The sequence below is a fragment of the Melospiza georgiana genome, chromosome 3 (genome assembly GCF_028018845.1).
Source record: "Melospiza georgiana isolate bMelGeo1 chromosome 3, bMelGeo1.pri, whole genome shotgun sequence".
Classification (NCBI taxonomy): domain Eukaryota; kingdom Metazoa; phylum Chordata; class Aves; order Passeriformes; family Passerellidae; genus Melospiza; species Melospiza georgiana.
In genome coordinates, this window is record NC_080432.1 from 33,934,557 (window position 1) to 33,952,825 (window position 18,269).

The following is an 18,269-nucleotide window of genomic DNA, read 5'->3' on the forward strand; positions in this document are numbered from 1 at the left end:
ACTTCTCTCATGTTGAGGCTTGCCAAGGGATCCTCAGAAGGCAGTCCTAAAGGATTCGACACTCTGTCCAAGCTGAAAAGGCCATTTTGTGCTAATATTGATCCACTTATCAAAGAAAAGGAGATGGATTTGGGTACTGTTTATATGTATACATGGCACACAAGTGGTTTTTTAAGAGCACGAGTGTGGTTTAATGCTGCTAAGGTTTGACCTCTGTTCTAGGAGGTTCTTCAATTTGTTGCAGTTTCTTACCAATGCAGCATTAATGTTTTGCAGAAGTTGAGTCTCTCTAGTTGTTGTTGTGTACCCTGGAGGGGAGAGAGTAAAAAAAAGCTGTTTTTCAGTGGAAGCCCAGAACCTTTGGAATGCACCTCACATTTCTATGTTTTGGTTCATGCTGCAGTGTTACAGTTCATTACTGTGTGGCTTATGTTGTGACTTTGGGCACTCTGCAGTACATACTGTGAGGAAAGGTATGTGACCCCATGTAAGCACGAGATTAAGTGATTGAGAGAAAGAAATATTAAAAAATGTAGAAAACTAATAGAGAATATTCCAACACCTTAATTTGGTTTAAAGGCCTAACTTCAGTAAAAAAAAAAAAAGAATTTTAAAAGAAAAGCTATGATATTTCATTGTTATACATCTATTTAGTAATGTACTTGAAACAGTGCATTGTTGAGGATGTTATTTCATTATTTTACCTACATTTCTTTCCTTCTACTTTGCAGAAAGCAAAAAAAATTGTGGATGTATTTAACTGGATAATGAGACATTAAGATGTTTCAATTTAACAAAACATTATCTTCTTAAAAGTTTCAAAAGGCATTTTTGACATTTCCCGGAAATCCTCCTGATTAGTGTTATTAAGTCATCTGCTGGTGTTTGGATATTACAAAAATACATTGGTAATGCTGACAGAACGTTTCCTAATGCTATTTTTTTCTTAGTATAGTTTGGAATTTGTGATGCTTATGAGGTGAGAGTACAACTGGATTAACATTATCTTATGACTAAATTAGGGCTTTATAAAAAAATTGAACTTCCCAAGGAAAATTAATAATAATCAGCCCGATGACCTGGATGATAGTATTGCAGAACGCCCAATTAAAACAGTGTTTTCTTAACTGCTCTGGAAAACCTCAGCCTCAGCTTTCCCAGACAGTCTATGTCTTGAGGATAAAATAAACTACTTTCTCTAAAATGTGAAAAAAACCCCCAAAGTTACTAACAATTTTAACTCCAAATTAAGTTTTTTTCTAATTACTTATAAATGTAACTAAATACAAAATCATAAACTCATTAAGGATGAAAAAGACCTCTAAGATCATTAACTGAAATGATGAACCCAGCACTGCCATGTCACCTCTAAGCCACGTCTTCAAGTACTACATCTTTTTTTTTTAATACTTCCAGACATCTTGAGTCTACCAGACTGCTAGACAGTTCATTCCAAAGCCTGACCACCCTTACCATAAATAATTTTTTCCTAATATCTAATCTCTTTATACCAAATACCCAACCTTCTCTAGCACAATTTGAGGTCGTTTCCTGTCATCCTCTTACTTGAGAGAAGAGCCTGACCCTCAGGCTACAACCTCCTTTCAGGAAGTTTTAGAGAGGGATAAGGTCTCTCCTGAGTCTTTTCTTCAGACTGAGCAACCCAAACTCCCTCAGCAGCTCCTCACAGGACTTGTGCTCCTGACTCTTCACCAGCTCCACCGCCCTTCTCTTGACATGCTCCACCACCTCAATGACTTCCTTGTAGTGGGGGCCCAGGACTGGGCACAGGATTTGAGGTAGGGCCTCACCAGTGCCAAGTGCAGGGGGAGATCCTGCTGCATCTTCTGCCTGCTCACTACCAACACACAAGGAGGTCTCAGCAGCCATTTTCAGCTGGCAGTTGTTCCCCAGCCCTGCCTGAAGTACCATGGTTTGCAAGGTCTGAAGATGCTGTAACGTGGTCTCATTATTGCTGCACTCCAGTGATAATGTTGTGATTGCTAGAAGGAGTTGAAGTACTGTAGGCAATTACTGGGCTGACTCTGCTGCTTTTGTGCTGCAATGTCAAAAGTTGAATATCTAGCAATACTCAGAGTTTTGTGATCCTCTTCTTAAATTTGTAATCAGGGCAGTGCTGGCTTGCCAGTGTGGATGTACAGAGAGAACGCAGAAATAGCTTCAGCCACTTCATTTGCTTTGCAAAAGTTTATGCATATCTGTGCTCTGTCACATAATGTATTAGTCAATGTTAACCATTTCTTAAGGCAAAAGAATGTAGGGTGTTGTGGTTGTACATAAATTCATACTGTGCTGTGATGACTAAGATGTGTAACTGCTTCTGGGGAATGCACAGGAACAATTAATGGCAATTGGTACTAAAAAGATGCTAAAAAAACTACTAACTAAGAGTAATGGAAAGTAGGTGTGTGTGGGAACTCAGCACACATCACTCCGGATGTCCAGAGTTGCTGAGAACCCTCTTGGGGGGCTCGGAAGACCTGGAATGTTGCCCGAAGCGCCTGGTGGCTTGACTTTGATCCATCTAGGGATGTGCCACCTGTGCATGAGGGCATGAGAGGCACTCAGGTTTGAATGGTGCAGGAATGATATATTTACAGGGTGAAAATGTAGATTTTAGGGTTTTTGGTATAAAGGGTAATGGGGACAAGATGGAAGAATCGGGGCGTGTCTCGTCCTTCTTATTTCTTCTTGTCATCCATTTTCTGTGATGATATTTGCACCTGGGGATTAGTTTAGAGTAGAGAAGTGCACTGTCTAACATAGGTGATAGGGATTGGGACATAAAAGTAAATATGATATACGTAGTTTGTAGTATAGAAAGACGACACCGCCTCGGAGGGGGTCAGAGAGCCTTTAGCTGCCCTGCAGTTCAAATCTTGGCTAGGCAGAAAGAAAAACTTTGTAGATAAGAAATAATAAACAACCTGAAGATTGAAAACTGAAGAGTCCAGTCTCCTCCTTCAAAGCTCGGGCTGCTCAGAACCATCCCACGCACCTTGGGGCAGAGACAGACGACAGGTCCCGAGAGGTGTGGCAGCAGTGCTCTGGTCACAGAGAGCAACAGATAACTTTCTCAGGCATAGTGCTGGGAAAAGTCTGTGAGGAGATCAGAGACAAGAATGAAAAACAATTCTTAATCTTGACTTGCTGCACCTGGTATTGTGAACATGTGGATATGTTATGGAGATTTGTTTATCAATGTGTGGTTTCTTAATTAGCCAATGGTGATGGTGTTTGGATTGGAGGACCAATTAGGTCCAGCTGTATTGTAACAGTAAAAGAGCAATGGATTTCTTAATAAAGATATATATGATCAACCTTCTGTGAATCATGGAGTCTATGCCAATTATTACCTGGCTAGGGACCCATTTGCTGGGACAAGTAGGGGGGAGGAAGGTAAATACAAGCTTTGTATATACCTTTTTAATAATTATTTGCACTTTTGTTTCACTTCTTATCCAAGAGCAAATGCTTTTCAAATGAGGTTTTAAGCATTGTTATAGAAATGAGGAAGTGAAAGCACACAAAGTTGAAATATTTGGTCTTATGCCATCAAATTAATCAAAAAAAGAGGTTTGAAAGTTTGCACAATGGTTTGGGGTTTTTTTCCTTAATTATATTCTCTAATATTGATGCTGATTTACATTTGAAATAATTATTTTGAAGAAAAAGAGGAATGAGAAGATAATTGTATTAATTTTCATGATTAAAGCAGGAACTAGAAGTTCAGTGGAAAAATAATTTCTCTAATGCTGCTAATGTGCAAGGGAAGATTATAAAGGATAAAGGGGACCTTTTTTTCCTGCGCTAAAAAAACCTGAGAAGTTGCAATGTTTATAATCTCAAGAAAATCATGTGGACAGGCATAAATATGTATTGGATTAGAGCTGGACAGAATTTAGGTATAGCAGTTAAGGTTATTTTTAATGTGTTAGACTGATACAGTTTTCTTCTCACCTGTTTGTTTCAGGTATTCAGACCTTCACCGATGTCATGTTAGCTCCATATACCTTCTACTCCTATTATATCCAAGCCAGCAACGTTCATGGTTTTACAAGAAGTGACTCAGTGACATACAGAACAAAATCTGGGACACCTGTAGGAAGCTTGGATTTAAATCCTATCTTTCCTGTTAGTCACCACTCTGTTTTACTTTACTGGACAAGCGTCTCCAATGACTCTGGGCCCATAGAGAAATACATTTTGACTTGTACTAGCTCGGTTGATCTGCAGCCTTGTGGTCAGTATGAAGGCTTAAAGACTTCAGCAATTATTTGGAATCTCATTCCATTTACAAAGTATGTTTTTTCTGTGCAAGCTTGTACTAGTGGAGGCTGCTTAAAGAGCCAGCCAGTAACTGTAGTTACTGCACAGGCTCCTCCAGAAGGGCTACACCCACCGACCGTGGAAACCATCAGCTCTACAGAACTGGCTGTGGAATGGTCACCACCTGAGAAACCAAATGGTAGGATATTGTCTTTACTTTTGTCAGTCAAAGTCTTTGCAAGGGAAAAGCAACATTTCCCCAAATCTCATTAGAATATCCCTGTCCACGCACCATGCACTGAGAAATGAAGTGAGACATTTTCCTAATTTGCCTATATGCTATTAAGTGTATCCTCAGAGTCTGTGTTTTATTCTTCCAGAGTCCAGAAATCCACTGACTGTTTGGTCCAGGATTTAGCACTCAGTGGCATCTGCTGCAGCAAAAATCACATTTATAATCAAACCTTTACAGTAAAATTAATTTTTTCCTAATTTGCCAGATTGCTTAGTTCAGACAGATGTGGTAGTATTGCCTGACAAAAGATAGATAAGCAGATAACAGTTATGGAAAAAATTCTAAGAATTAACAGAGAAGTCTGTTTTTGAAACCATCCGTCATGTGCAGTAGCCAATTCTATTACCAGTATAACTTTGTTAGGGATTAGGTGATTGCCAAGAGTTGCTGGTCTAACTTGTGTAATAATATTTTAGGTTTTTGAAACTGAGAACACAGCTGTTGTAGGATACTTCTGTGATACCACTAATTTTGTTGGTAAAACTATCTTTTAATATATGAGCAATGGAATTTTGTGAACTTGCACTAACATGCACAAGTATTTATGCATGTGAAAACAAGCATTTTTATCTGTTCACAAAATGGGTGTCTGTCTTTGGGGAGCTCAGCTTTCACTTTGAGCATCTAATTTTCCACCTCTTTCCAAACTGGATAGGAAGAATGCCCACACAAGAATAATCGTGTGTTTAGAGGGGCAGTTTCTACAATGCAGGTCATGATATTTACTGTTGGCATCTCAACCTGTGTCATACACTTTTCATAGTCCATAGGCATGACTGCATCTAATGGCCAGCACAAGCAGATTTAAGCAATATTCTCATATTTGCCTCGATGTCTGGTCTGATTTCCTGGTGTCTCCAAAGACAAAGAGGAAAGCTCTTTCTCCCAAGCAACCTCTCCAGTTTAGTGCATGAATACAGACCCAAATGCATAAATTTTATGGCAGTTATCTCTTGGCTTTACAAGAAATCTCTGGTAAGATTTCTTAAGATCTTCTAGTTAAACTACTTTAACCATCCAGCCTAAATAATGTATTGGTTCATACCACAACACTGATTGGTTTTTTTACTCCAGAGTGGTGAGGCTTTCCTGTCTATATAATAATTTTGCATTGATATAAAACTGATGTACATGTATCTCCTATCCAGTAATATGTTTTAAAATGTTGGCATTAAAATAATTAAAATGTCACTCAAAAGTTATCTTCTCTTTATCTTAAAAGAAAAGTAAAAAGAAATTGGTACTTTAGTAGAACTCCAGATATCATTTAAATTCACTTTTTTTTCCTGGCCTTTTCCTCTAGGTATAATTATAAGATATGAACTTTACATGAGGAAAAAATTAAAATCAGCTGGGAACTTTCTTCCTCCTGAAATTCGTATTTTCCAAAGCAGTGGATGGCTCAGTCCTCAGCCAATTGTGGAATCTCAGAATGAAAATGCCTTGGCTCCACCACAGACCAGTACCACAGTCATTGATCTGGAGCCATTCACAGAGTATGAATTTTATGTGCTAGCAGTAAACATGGCAGGTAGCATATCTTCAGATTGGGTATCAGGACGAACAGGAGAGGCTGGTAAGCACTGGTTTGAATTTATTTGATAGAAATGAAAGGAAAATGTAGATCAACATGTATTCTTAATTTTCCATAGAAGTGTTTAATGATGGTTAACTAGGGATAAATTCCCATTTTTAACTAATTACAGATAGGTCAGATGATTACAGAACTGAGTATGAAAAGCAAAATAATTTTCTTCACAACATAATATCACGTTGTTGTGAAAATAATCCATATCAATTAACCCTATATTTAAACTACAAGACTGCAAAATATACCAAGCAGTGTTTTAATTTGAATAACTTGAAAGGGTTCCCTTTTCAGGACTATAGTGCTTGAAACTTCTGATGAGACCCCATTAGTGAGAGATGCCTCTATCCAAATTTAGGTTCAAATGAGACCATATGCCGAAGTCAATTACATGGATTTTATTTAACAGCAAATGTGAGGTGTAGAGATAGAAAGAAAGAGAAAACTCAGTGGGGAGACAGTGATCAACAGAAGATAGTTACCTCCCGTGGATCCAGCAGTGTCCTGTTGGTCCTTCTTCACTCTGGTCTTCTCAGTGGTGATTCTGAGGTCATTCAAAATTTTTCACAATTTATACTTTTTAGCAAATAAAGGAACTAATTCTCATTGGCTGCAGAGTTCTCTTATTCTATTGATTAGAGGATTCCCTTGCTTCTAATGCTAATTTGTCTCAGTCTTTCTCTTTTTTTTTGGTGTCAGTGGGGTTCTTGGGTTGATGGGCTGTGAGTCGGTGGTCACGATCTCCCCTGATGGATTTGCCTTTCACCCAGTCAGAGCTGATTTCAGCACAGTTGCCAAGTTGGCTTTTGTTGTGGCCCATAAATCTTGCATTCTTTGTGTCCACATCAGTGATACATCCTTCTTCTCAAGGTTTTTTAACCTCAGGCTGGGTCTGAGATAACATCTGGACAATAGTGCCATCTTTATCTTATCTCAAGTTCTTGCTATGGTGGCTTATCTTACAGTCCAGGTTCGAGGTATCCAGAGAAGCATATTCAGGGTAGCTTCAGTGATTGTTGGTGTTTGCAAAAGTCATCTGTCCCAATACTTGGGGTGATCTTTGTTTGACCAGTGATATGTGTGTGGGCAGTTGCTTCTTCACACAGTTTGCTGAAGTGGGAATCTTTGTCTGGATGCTTTTAACCAGAAGGAGCAAAGCAGATCTCTCATGCCCCAGGCCTGGAGTTAACACCATCCTGTCACTTCTTCTGTGCTTATCTCATGGCTAAGTCTTTTGTATTTGAGACAGCCAACTGTGCTCTTTAACTCCTTACAGCTCTTCATGGGCTTTAATAGAGGCCAAGTGTTATAACAGGGCCCCTTTTTATCAAAGCGTAACCAGTTTGCAGCCTCTTGTATTATGACCCTTCTCTTCAGATTTTCAAAAGGGCTTTGCCATATGACATATTATTTCAAATATCAGCAATTTATTTCAATGCTTTCAGTAGAATTCTATGGTTTTCAGATTGATAAAGCCAATGGTTAACAATTAAACATCTCTCTTACGTTACTTATGCTTTTTTTTGATGCTCACTTGAAAATCATGTCCTCAGTCATTTGCTCCAGCAAAACAGCAGGCTAAATGAATTCCTCCTTCAAAAATGAGACTTTTTTGCTTATCTGTTCCTAAATATTATACGTTATAAAAGTGTTAAATTGTATTTGGGAAGAGGTCCATTAGTGCAGTTGTTTGTATGTAGCAGAAGTGCTGTGAGTTGGTATCCTATTATTACAGAGGAATCAGGTGGGGATTTAACTGCAGTGCAAACAATCCTTTAACAGATTTACTATGGAAGACAAGGGAACTGTTTTGTAAGAAGTGAGAGACATGTTAATTTCAAACTGGCCTAGCAAACAGAATTGCTTTTAAGATGCTGAAGTATTGAACACTTTTTGCTTTTATCAGTTTTTTCCCATGTCGCATGAAGTTCTTCTTCAAGGCCTTTTCATTTGTATGTACTTTCCTACCTGCTACAGGGGATAGGACTGTAGTGTTGATTAGTATTTCTTTGAAGACACAGGCAGAGTTTTAATCTGCATTCACAGCCAGAGTAGAAAACAGGAGAATGATGAGTGAAGTACTTATGAAAATAAGGTGAAAATTCCAGCTAGACTTGAAAATAAGGTTAGAAAGGGAAAAGAAATGATTGTCTGAAATGGTGTTTTGCAAGTACAATGAGCAAGCTTGCATTATACATATTGCTCACTTACTTTATTAATATTATTAATTTAACTTTATTTCAGCCCCAGCGTTCATGCCATCTCCATCAGTATTCCCTCTTTCTCCATATTCCCTTAATGTGTCATGGGAAAAACCTGAAGATGATATATCAAGAGGAGAAGTGATGGGGTTCAGCATCAGTTTGATGAATGAACAAAGGTCTTTGCCACCGTTTTCCCAGGTATTATTGTTAGTTACATTAAGTCTTTCCTAACTGTTAATAATAAAATTGATAAAACCTGATGTCCTCTGAGGTGTTGTGATGAATTTTTCCCTGGTTTCCTGTGTGTTCTCTGATCACCTACAGGTTTGATGCAATGCTATGTGCTACATCTGCATTTTAAGCTGTCTTTCTGATCTGACTTGTGTTCAGTAGCAGTTGAGATTCAAACTTAGGAGAGATGAGCTTGTGCAACAAAATTTAAATTACACTGATATTTGTATATACTGGTTCTATATTGTTGCTGTACTTGCTAATATGCTTAAAGCCATATTGTATTGTAGGTATCTACATTTTCCTTAAAAAGGTACTTGTCTGGATGAGTTTTTGAAGTGGGGAAACCTAAAATACTGGAAAGAAACAGATTTAAAAAGTCAAAATATGTGAATTTAAAATACTGTTGTAATGTTTGAGTGACTGGGTTTGGCAAACATATCATGGCATTAGTTGTAACCTGAAAGCTGAGGAACGAACAGAAACATGATACATAATCAGAATTTGGGAGTGGATCTGGTGCTCTCATACTGTATTTCTAATTCAGAGCTGATTTTGTCCTTGGTATTACCACAGATGGGCCTCAGTTTATTTGCTTATCAGCTGGGGATACTACTGTTCTCAAGGCTGTTATAACAATACATAAATGCCAATTGCTTCTGGTCACTGGCTTGCAAGATTCTTCATGCGAAAATACATCTGAAAACAAAGATATCTAAAATGCTGCAGTTTATTCAGTTCCTCTCCCATTGATAGCTTATACTGATATTAAAGTAAAGCAGATGCAAGTGTTTGTAGGTATTTGTTATTCTCCTCCCTCCTAATGCTTGCTAATCATGTCACTCCTTCAATGGTGGTCAGATTTCACAACTTAATAGTGTCATTTTCGTCATCTCAATTGTCGCTGCACTGTTTGTAGTGATAACTGCACCACCACACAGTTTTATGAGGCAATAACTTTGTTTCCTCATTTATCCACTCAGGAACTGGCTTATTACCTCATAAAACAGTGTGATGGGAAGTATTATCACCTAAATCCCAGCTTGTTCAGACTCTCCAAAATAATCCTCTCCCTCAGCTGGTCTATTCAGGCTTTCTCACGTCTGAGTGAAGGAACCTGCAAGTTCAGAGACAAGTTTCTTATTAGTGATCATATCATCAAATGACAGGAATGAAAATATTATTAACCAACTGTTGTCTTCCAATCTGTTTGCTTTGCAGGTTTTGCATATAGCTGAGGCTCACGAGCTCTCCTACATAGCAACGGGATTAAAACCTTACAGGACGTACAACTTCACTGTTACTCTCTGCAATCAAATTGGTTGTGTAACCAGTGAGCCAGGCATGGGGCAAACCTTGGCAGCTGGTAAGGAAACAATCTGTAGCAAAGTGCAAAGCTGACACATGGTTTACTAATGAATGCCGTGATGATGGTCCTAGTTTGATGCACAATGGCAGGGGTAGGTGTTGTATTAATACAAAGTGACTTGCTTAATTATTATTTGTTTGTTTGGACAGATAAAACCCAAAATGTTTTCAGTGGAGGTTTAAGGTACTCTACTATGGCAGTAGGATTTGTGTACTGCTCTCTCAGTTGCAAGTTATGATATGTGTGGTTTTTATTCATGTTTGATTAAACAGTGAAGACACGTAAATGTGTCTGCATCCCCTCATTCATTCAGGATGCTAAGAAGTTGTTAATTTGTTGTTGGGGGTTTTTCAGAGTGTGTTTGCATAACAAGAAATGTAAAATGCTCCAGCCTTTCTTAACACATGCAGGATCAGTTGTATGTGTTAAGAGTAACGTAAGTATACAGTGTCTTGTCAGAAGCAACATAGGTGCTTTGGGTCTGCTTTTTTGAAAATGTTTGTTTATTTAGCCCCTGAGATTTGAGATTTTGCTTTCTAGGTATGTATCTACATATATATGGGAACAGTGCTAAAGAAACTGCATATGTGTTCCTGTGCACCTTAATGCATTTTCAGTCTTCAAGTTAATTTCAGTACCATTGTCATGGATTTCAAAGGTACTGCCTACAAATTTAGGGGAAAATACATATCAGTCCAGAACAGAGATGGAGAAAGCCTGCATTTCCTTTGAAGAAAGGACTGGCCTAAACTCACTTCTTGGACAGCAGGGGTTCAAGAGGGTTTTGAGAAATTTTTAGGAATATCAGCTTTACAAGTCTCTTTATTCATGGAATGAGGTAGTCAGTATGGTTCTTTAATACTATAAATACCAGCTCAGACCCATGATATGTGACATACTGAAGAGAGCTGACCACTTAACATTGTGGTTTCCTTTTGTACAGGCATTTAAAACACGTTAGTTAATGTCACAATATTAGCTAAAATGCTCAACTAAAAATGTAAACAAGTAGAACTAAAAACATTAAGCAATTAGTGTTGTCATATGGATGTTGTGATGATGATCTTTGCAATTACCTCTCTCATGTAATTTTGTCTCACATATTGGGAATTTTCTGCTGAAGTGATATTTAAGGTGTTGGGATATTGCCTCTAGTCTGTCCTCAGTTCTTCATGTCTATTTATTTCATTGCCTTTCCATTTTTTTTTCAAGTGGAAGGCTCTTCTCTTCTACAGAGCCTCTTACTTGCATAAGTATGACTTTATCCTATTCCACACAGCCATGAGGAACAATGTTCCAGTCTATGCTGATAACCATGGAAACAAATATTGTCTAAACAGCACACCTTATTACTACAAATGATCCAACTTTGCATTTATACATTTATTAAAAGATTTAGGAACAATAGCTTAGTTATGCTTGACAGCTTGTTTATGACCATCTCCTCCCTGGTTGTGTTAATACTCAGAGACCTATCACATTAGAGAAGACAGGAGAATACAAAATAGCATAACAGGCATGTCCCCATTTATTAGCAGTTTTGTGGTGAAGCCTTTTCTTGTTTATTGTTGTAAGCCTTGAAAGAAAAGAATCAGTGCTGTATTGTGTTCTTTTTATTTTGTATTTAAAGCATGCTATTGCAATGTGTTAAATTTTGGCAAACTGAAAAATGAAAAACTTACATTTTGCATGCAATTTGCATGTGTCTTCCACAAGTCACATTTTTTGTTTTTCTCCTGGAGATATTTATTTCATCCTATCCATGCAGGGGTTTTTTTGTGTGTGGTTTTTTTGGTTGTTGGTGTGAGATTTGGTTTTTTTTTTTCTTTTCTTTTTGTGGGTGTGCACGTTTCCTTCCATAAGGTTTTGTAAAACTGTGTTTCCAAAGACAATTTAAAAGAAGCCCTACTTATGTGATAGCAATCAAAGGGAGTTAAAACTTGAAACGGAATTGGGAAAACCAATCCCTGGCATTTGTAAAACTAGATAATCAAGTCTTAGTCCATTTCTATCCTTTCTTTTTTTGTCATTGAGATGTGCAAAATGAAATTAAAATTGTCTTTCTAGGACTGTTGGGGAGTTCTTTTTTATGGAGGAATGTCTCCCTGGCAAAGAGACAGCATACCTGGCTGGATGCCAGTCCCCCTCCATGCCCTGGCAAAGGCAGCCTTTTGGAGGAAGTCTTGACTGAAATGTGTTCCAGCATGATGGTCCCCTTGCATCGTAACAAAATCCAGGAGCTTTCAATTGTGTTTCAAGTCAGGCTAGAGGTTATACTAAATTGGACTAATTCTTCTCCTCTGATCCTCAGGATGGGGAGCAGAAGGATAATGGAAAACCATGTCCACTCACCTTTATGTATGGCATGTTCTAGGTTTATCACATGCAACATTTCAATCAATGGGTATCTTGATGGCTGTGATTTTGGCATGTCCAACAGATGTGTATTAGGAAGGGGGTTCTTTTGAATTTGCCAATGGCTTCTAAAATTTGCCACTAGAAGTCTCAAGTAATTTTTAAGCTTTGTTCAGATCCGTTAGGGTAATTTGAAGTCTAGTTATAAAAAATATACTTTTTTAAAGCTAATCTCTTTCTCTGAAGACTTATGTTTTTTTTTTTTCTTTTTTAGTTTGGTGGGGCTTTTTTCCTTAATACATTGTCGGACAGAAAAGGAAAACAAAGGGAGAAACAGGGCAAGAAATACCTAGAAACAAAATTATTGAGGAAGAAAAGTAAGGGGTTTTGAGATAGGATTGAAATGATAAAGAAAAGAGACTACTTCACACAGGAGCAGAATTTAAGGATAGCACCCAAGAGGGCTGAAGCATCAGGAAAACTCTACTGAAGTCTCTTGGACTGTGACTGGGTAAAATCCAGAAGCAAACTTAATGAATGGATTAATTCTAACTTGGTTCAATTAGGCATCTTTACTGGGAATATCTCATGTGTAGCTTTGCAGGAGTAGAGTGAAAGAAAACTCAAATTGTCTATATGTCCTTGTGTCTGTCAGACTGGCAAAATCATTCCTCCTCCAATCCATATACCCACAGTGTCTGTAAATGGTAATAAAGAAGACAAATCAGAAGAATGGGAGGGGAGAGTGTGAGAAAACAAAGTTTGCTAGGAATGGAGTTATTTTATAAAAAGGCTGAGCGTTACAAATGCAAATGAAGCCAGGGGGGTGAGCTAAATAAAAGAGCAGTTATGCCTGGTGCTCCAAGAATGGTAAAAATTGTTGGAACATCAGTGTTAGCATAAATGCAGTATTGGGATGAAAGATCAAAATAAGTGTAGGAAGGTAATAGAAGAGAATTACCCATCCCTGTTACCTTCAAAGAGAAGGTGACTGGACTGAAAGAGAACCTAAATTTGATCTGTACTGATATAAATACATAAATAGCAGACTTTTATATATGCAGTTAAGTGTTTCATACTTCTTAATCCATCTTTTAAATCATAAATGAAGCAGCTGCAGCTTCCACAATCCTTGTGGAATTTGAAACACTTTTATGCACTGCAATATTCTGCTCATGCTATTGAAATCCTTGGCTCATAGATGAGGAAAAGTTCATTATTGAAATTTTATTTGAAAATTTGAAATCCAGTTTGAACTTTGCTTTAGTCTGTGCTATCACAAGATCGGCAAGTGGATCTGCATATATGTAACTGAGAGCAATATTAGACAATAATTACACATTTTTCAACTCAATACATAGAGCAAAGTTTTCCTTTATTCTTCTCTCTGGGTTCTGCCATGTTCAAGTTCCTATTTATTTTTGAGAATGGCATTCAGTCTGTTGTTTTTACTATGTCTTAGGCCTTTTCTTTTTTCTTTTTTTTAATTTCAAAAGCAGGTTTTGTTGCATGGTTTTCTCTCATTTCAGGATTCTGAAATGGTACCTATAGAACTTAACTAGCTGGTACCACTGAGAGACCTGATCCTTTGAAAGTTAATTTTTGTTACAATGTGTCTGCATGAAATTAGGAATTACCGACGCAAAACATGCATGTTTTCAAAATTTTTCAGAGGCAGAGAAATGCCATTTTATTCCTATAATTTTCTATCATTTCAGCAGGATGAAATTAGCGATGTGAATGCTTGGACCAGTACAATTGCTTACGCTACTAATCTCAAATCAAATAGTCAGAGGTTGCCTTAAACAATCTATACAGCTGTGTTTCATGAGCTGCTGTGTGACTAAGCTTACTTCTTGTAATTAAGTTCACCTTTCCTTTGCCCTTAATTAAAAAAAAAAATTCATTTAAAAAGCACTTTTTAAGACATAGCAAAGTATTTGGTTTGTGATTGCTGCCATTTACCCAGCACATTGTATTCCTGATCTTTTGCTTTTGATGGCAATTACAAGGTTCAGAAGCTAATTTGTAGGAGAAATTCTTCCAGCACCAGCTGCATCTGGCTTCTTGGCAGACTTCTCAACCAGTTGTATTTGGGGCTTTGGAGTTGCCTCAGGGTTTGCTGGGGTGATTCTGGGCTGTCTTACACTCCGTGTTGTTTTATTTTTGATTACCCTTTTAATCTGAGTTATTTGTCCATTTTTTCCCATTTTTTCCATTCATGAATAAGGTCCGGTGCAGACCCTCTTCAAAAGCCTCATTTGTTAATGTCTGTCATAAATGGCTTTTCTACAAAAGGCTATGCCTCAATTTTAAAATCACCAGTAACCATTAATCAGGTAGTAAGAAATGTATAGTTTCCTTTGTTACAGAAAAGAAATACGAGGGCCATTTGCTGCTGTCCTGGAAACACAGATTGTTTTGCATGCATGTACATAAGTCTCTTCATTGTGAATAGGACCCAAAGTGATTAAACAAGCACTCTTAATATGTTAATTTATAATTTTAATTACAACAATCTTGTATATATAGTCATTAGTGAATACTAATATAAATATTTTTCTACCTTTTTATTCATAATGCATAAACCAATCATCCAGTTACTTCTCGGCAGTTGCCTGTTTCCGTTTCATAATACAATCTTTGTTCTTAGTTATGAATGCATTTTGTTCATTCCTGTCTTGAATAATCCCTCATTAAGCTAGTCACTTTCTGCTCCATGCTAAAAAGGAAAAATTATCATGCAAATGTGGCATGCCATATTAAAAAGCACATTACCAAACACTTTTGTTGCTGTCCTTCAATTAGTTTCCCTTCTTTGAATTTAATTTCATTTGTTGTTAAACTACTGACTTGATGTATGGACTCATGAATTTGAGGCTGCTGCCAAGAATGTAGCAGGAAAAAAAATCAAAGCCTCTTCAGAAAGCTACAGAGGCAAAGCTGAAATGAATTTGCTTCACCTTTGACAAGAACACTTGAGCAGCCCTGGAATCCTCTGATGATTCAGCTTGGCTAATTATCCAATTATTTATTCCAAGAATAAAGACGCTGTTTTACAATTAGAAAAGTGTAAAGTAATCTGAGAAATTTCATAATGACAGATGACTTAAGTAACTTCTGAGATAAATAGAATCTGCTCAAACTTGTCTTGCCAAGTGTTCAAGCTGTAGTTAAACTGCTCTTTGAGTTTCAGGGAATCAGTAGGGAATTAAAAGTTATTTGTTTCTTCTTCCCCACCAACCACATATTATGCCATAAAATAGCTCAAAACAGCTCAGTTTATTCTTTTTCCTCTCTGTCAAATTTGCAATATTTTAAAGCTATGTTTAAGTTGCATTCCTCTTGATTAAAAGCTTTTGGTTCAAAGCAATACTTTTTAATTGCCTAATAATATAAGTCAGTTCTTAGGAAAGAACCGTGCATTTAGGAGTTCATTTGCAATATAACTGAAAAATTCATTGCATGGCAGTAAAACAATTTACTGTTAATTACAAGGAGAAGAATTTGCTGTACCATGCTCACAGATTGCCATGAATCATGCAGCACTCCTAGAGATTTATAACAGATGTGTAAGTGGGATGAATTAGCAGGGTTTAATAACAGAGACACAAATCATGCAGACTTCAAGGAGCTTTAATTGATATACTAGAATGTGACGGGCATGAATCACTCAGCCATTCAACAGCACTGTAACATATGGTCAGCTCAATATGCTGCATCTTAAATCGGTTGGTGAGTCGTTGGTTGTCCCATATGGTGGAAGCAATATATTTTTCATGATTTTCAAAAAATACAGTGGATTACATCTTTTTTAAAAGAAATATGATTGCAGCATATCCATGTTACTAAATTTTCTTTTGATGTCTGCTGTGCATGGGTTTTGTTCTTTTATTTTGGGAAGGAGCCCAAAATGGACTCTAAAGAATTTCCTATTACTCAAAATATTGTTGGAAGATGTAGGTATTATTGTTTGACTCATTTGCTGTTGAAATGACTGATACCATTGTGAGTCCAGAAAAAGAGAACATACCTGAAATGCAATGGCAAACTCAAGGTCCTCTGGACTAATTACTGGAATCAAAAATGAAATGCATGACCCATAGTGAGGTGTGCAGTTTTACATACAAGGTAAACTCCAGTATGAGAAGAAAAAGATATTTTCTGTAACTTTTTTCCTTGAATTTGGCATTTTTTCTCTTTTATTTTGTATGTATGCATTTGGGATTCAACAGTTAAAAATGGTAGACTTTTTGTTGATTTACCTTCCTGAACCTTTCAGTGTCTACTTCAGGATTTTGGTGGAAGAGTACACAAATACCTACCTACAGTAAGCTGAGCAGAAGTTACTCAAACATATGTAAGCCTGTAAAATTTAGCCACAGTGTAAATATGTTATTCCTGGGACAAGAATCTGGCAGAGTAGGGAAAAGCTTTAGCAGTTGTATTAGTAAACCTGACAGACTTGAGAAAGGAGTATTGTATCCTTAGAACCATGGCTGCCAGAATTTAATGTCAACAATTAAAATTTATTTTGATCCTTACCTAGTGTTTATTACTGTTTGTATACACAACAGACCTTACTAATACAGAGATGCACTATTAGATGGAATTACCATCTGTTCAGAGCGAAATGCTGGCATCTGTCTTCGAGCCTAAAACTAAAATGATATTATTTCAAACAAAACAAAATTAACTGCTCTTTACTTACCAACTTCATTTTTGTGTACACGTGTGTGCATAAACACATGGGAAAGGCTTGTTTGTAATGACCTGTGTAGCAACATCTATATTTAGATATATGACTTCAACATAAGCTGTATGGACCATCTGTCTTTATTGGTCTTTTCTGTGCCCTCTGCTACACAATGGCACGCAGCAATCATGGGCTTTTAAATACTGTTTTAGCCTTATAATATATTAAATATGTATTATATAGCAGGACATTAAAACTACATAATTAAAATACACAAAAATGTGACTTTGAATCCACTAAAATGCAGTATGCTCATTATTTTGACAGATGTGTCTTAACAGAACGTGACTAAAAAAAATTAAATAGGTAAAATTATAATCCATTCATGTTTCAGAAAGTAGCTACAGGTACCACAGTGACACCTTTAGGAAAATACATACTGAATCTTTTAATGTTGAATATTTTTAATTTCAGCATTTAGTACCCTGCTGGGCTAGTGCTACAGATTTATTTCAAGACCTTCTATTTTTGTGTGCAGTTGGTTTTTTTTGTTTGGATTTTTTTTTGTTATTTTTGTTTTTAAATACTTATGTAACCTATTATGTACAGTTTTGATGTGCTGATGTGTTGTCTTGATGCACAAGAATTCTCAAGCATCAGGGAGACTGTAGTTTAAATACTAGTGCTATAGCAAGGATGTTACTTTCTGAAAGGGTAGTCTTGTGTTCCATATATCACAAAATAATAAATTGTGTCATGCCAGTGTTTAATGCGTGTACACAGTGCATTAACTGTAACTGTAGTACATTTATTTGTGCTAGAGGAGACTGGAAAATGATTAAAAAATCAATACTCCCCTGTCAGAGAAGCAAGTGTTACGATGCATTTAAGTAGTTAATTGCATAAGCCCCATAAAAGCTTCAGGTTTGGGTATCAGAGATGCCATAATTATGGTCCAAGTAACTGCCATTTATTAATGCTAGACTTTAAAGGAAGATGTAGTTATTGTCATGAATGCTAGTCAGCTGTATGCATTTTAAAAATAATGAATTTTAGCATTTCTGTTTTGCCATCAGTAATCTGAACTGGAGGGCTCAACCTCTTCGGTTTGCATTTAAAATGCTGACGTAGGCTGGTTCCCTCAGAGATGAAGTTTTGATTGTTAAGCCATGTTTTCTATTTAAACTTGTGCATTAATACCGCAATTCATTAGTGCTGTGCCCTACTTATGCAGGCAAGCT

At 37.0% G+C, this 18,269-nt stretch overlaps 1 protein-coding gene across 1 annotated transcript in view; it reads left to right on the plus strand.

Annotated features, from left to right (window-relative positions):
• The window catches only part of USH2A (usherin), a 372,550-nt gene that overhangs the window by 77,488 nt on the left and 276,793 nt on the right, over positions 1-18,269 (plus strand). Inside the window, exons 16-19 of the mRNA XM_058020039.1 lie at positions 3,995-4,489; positions 5,889-6,161; positions 8,418-8,575; positions 9,830-9,974. Of these exons, the coding sequence (XP_057876022.1) occupies positions 3,995-4,489; positions 5,889-6,161; positions 8,418-8,575; positions 9,830-9,974 (1,071 nt within the window). The remainder of the gene's footprint in view (positions 1-3,994; positions 4,490-5,888; positions 6,162-8,417; positions 8,576-9,829; positions 9,975-18,269) is intronic.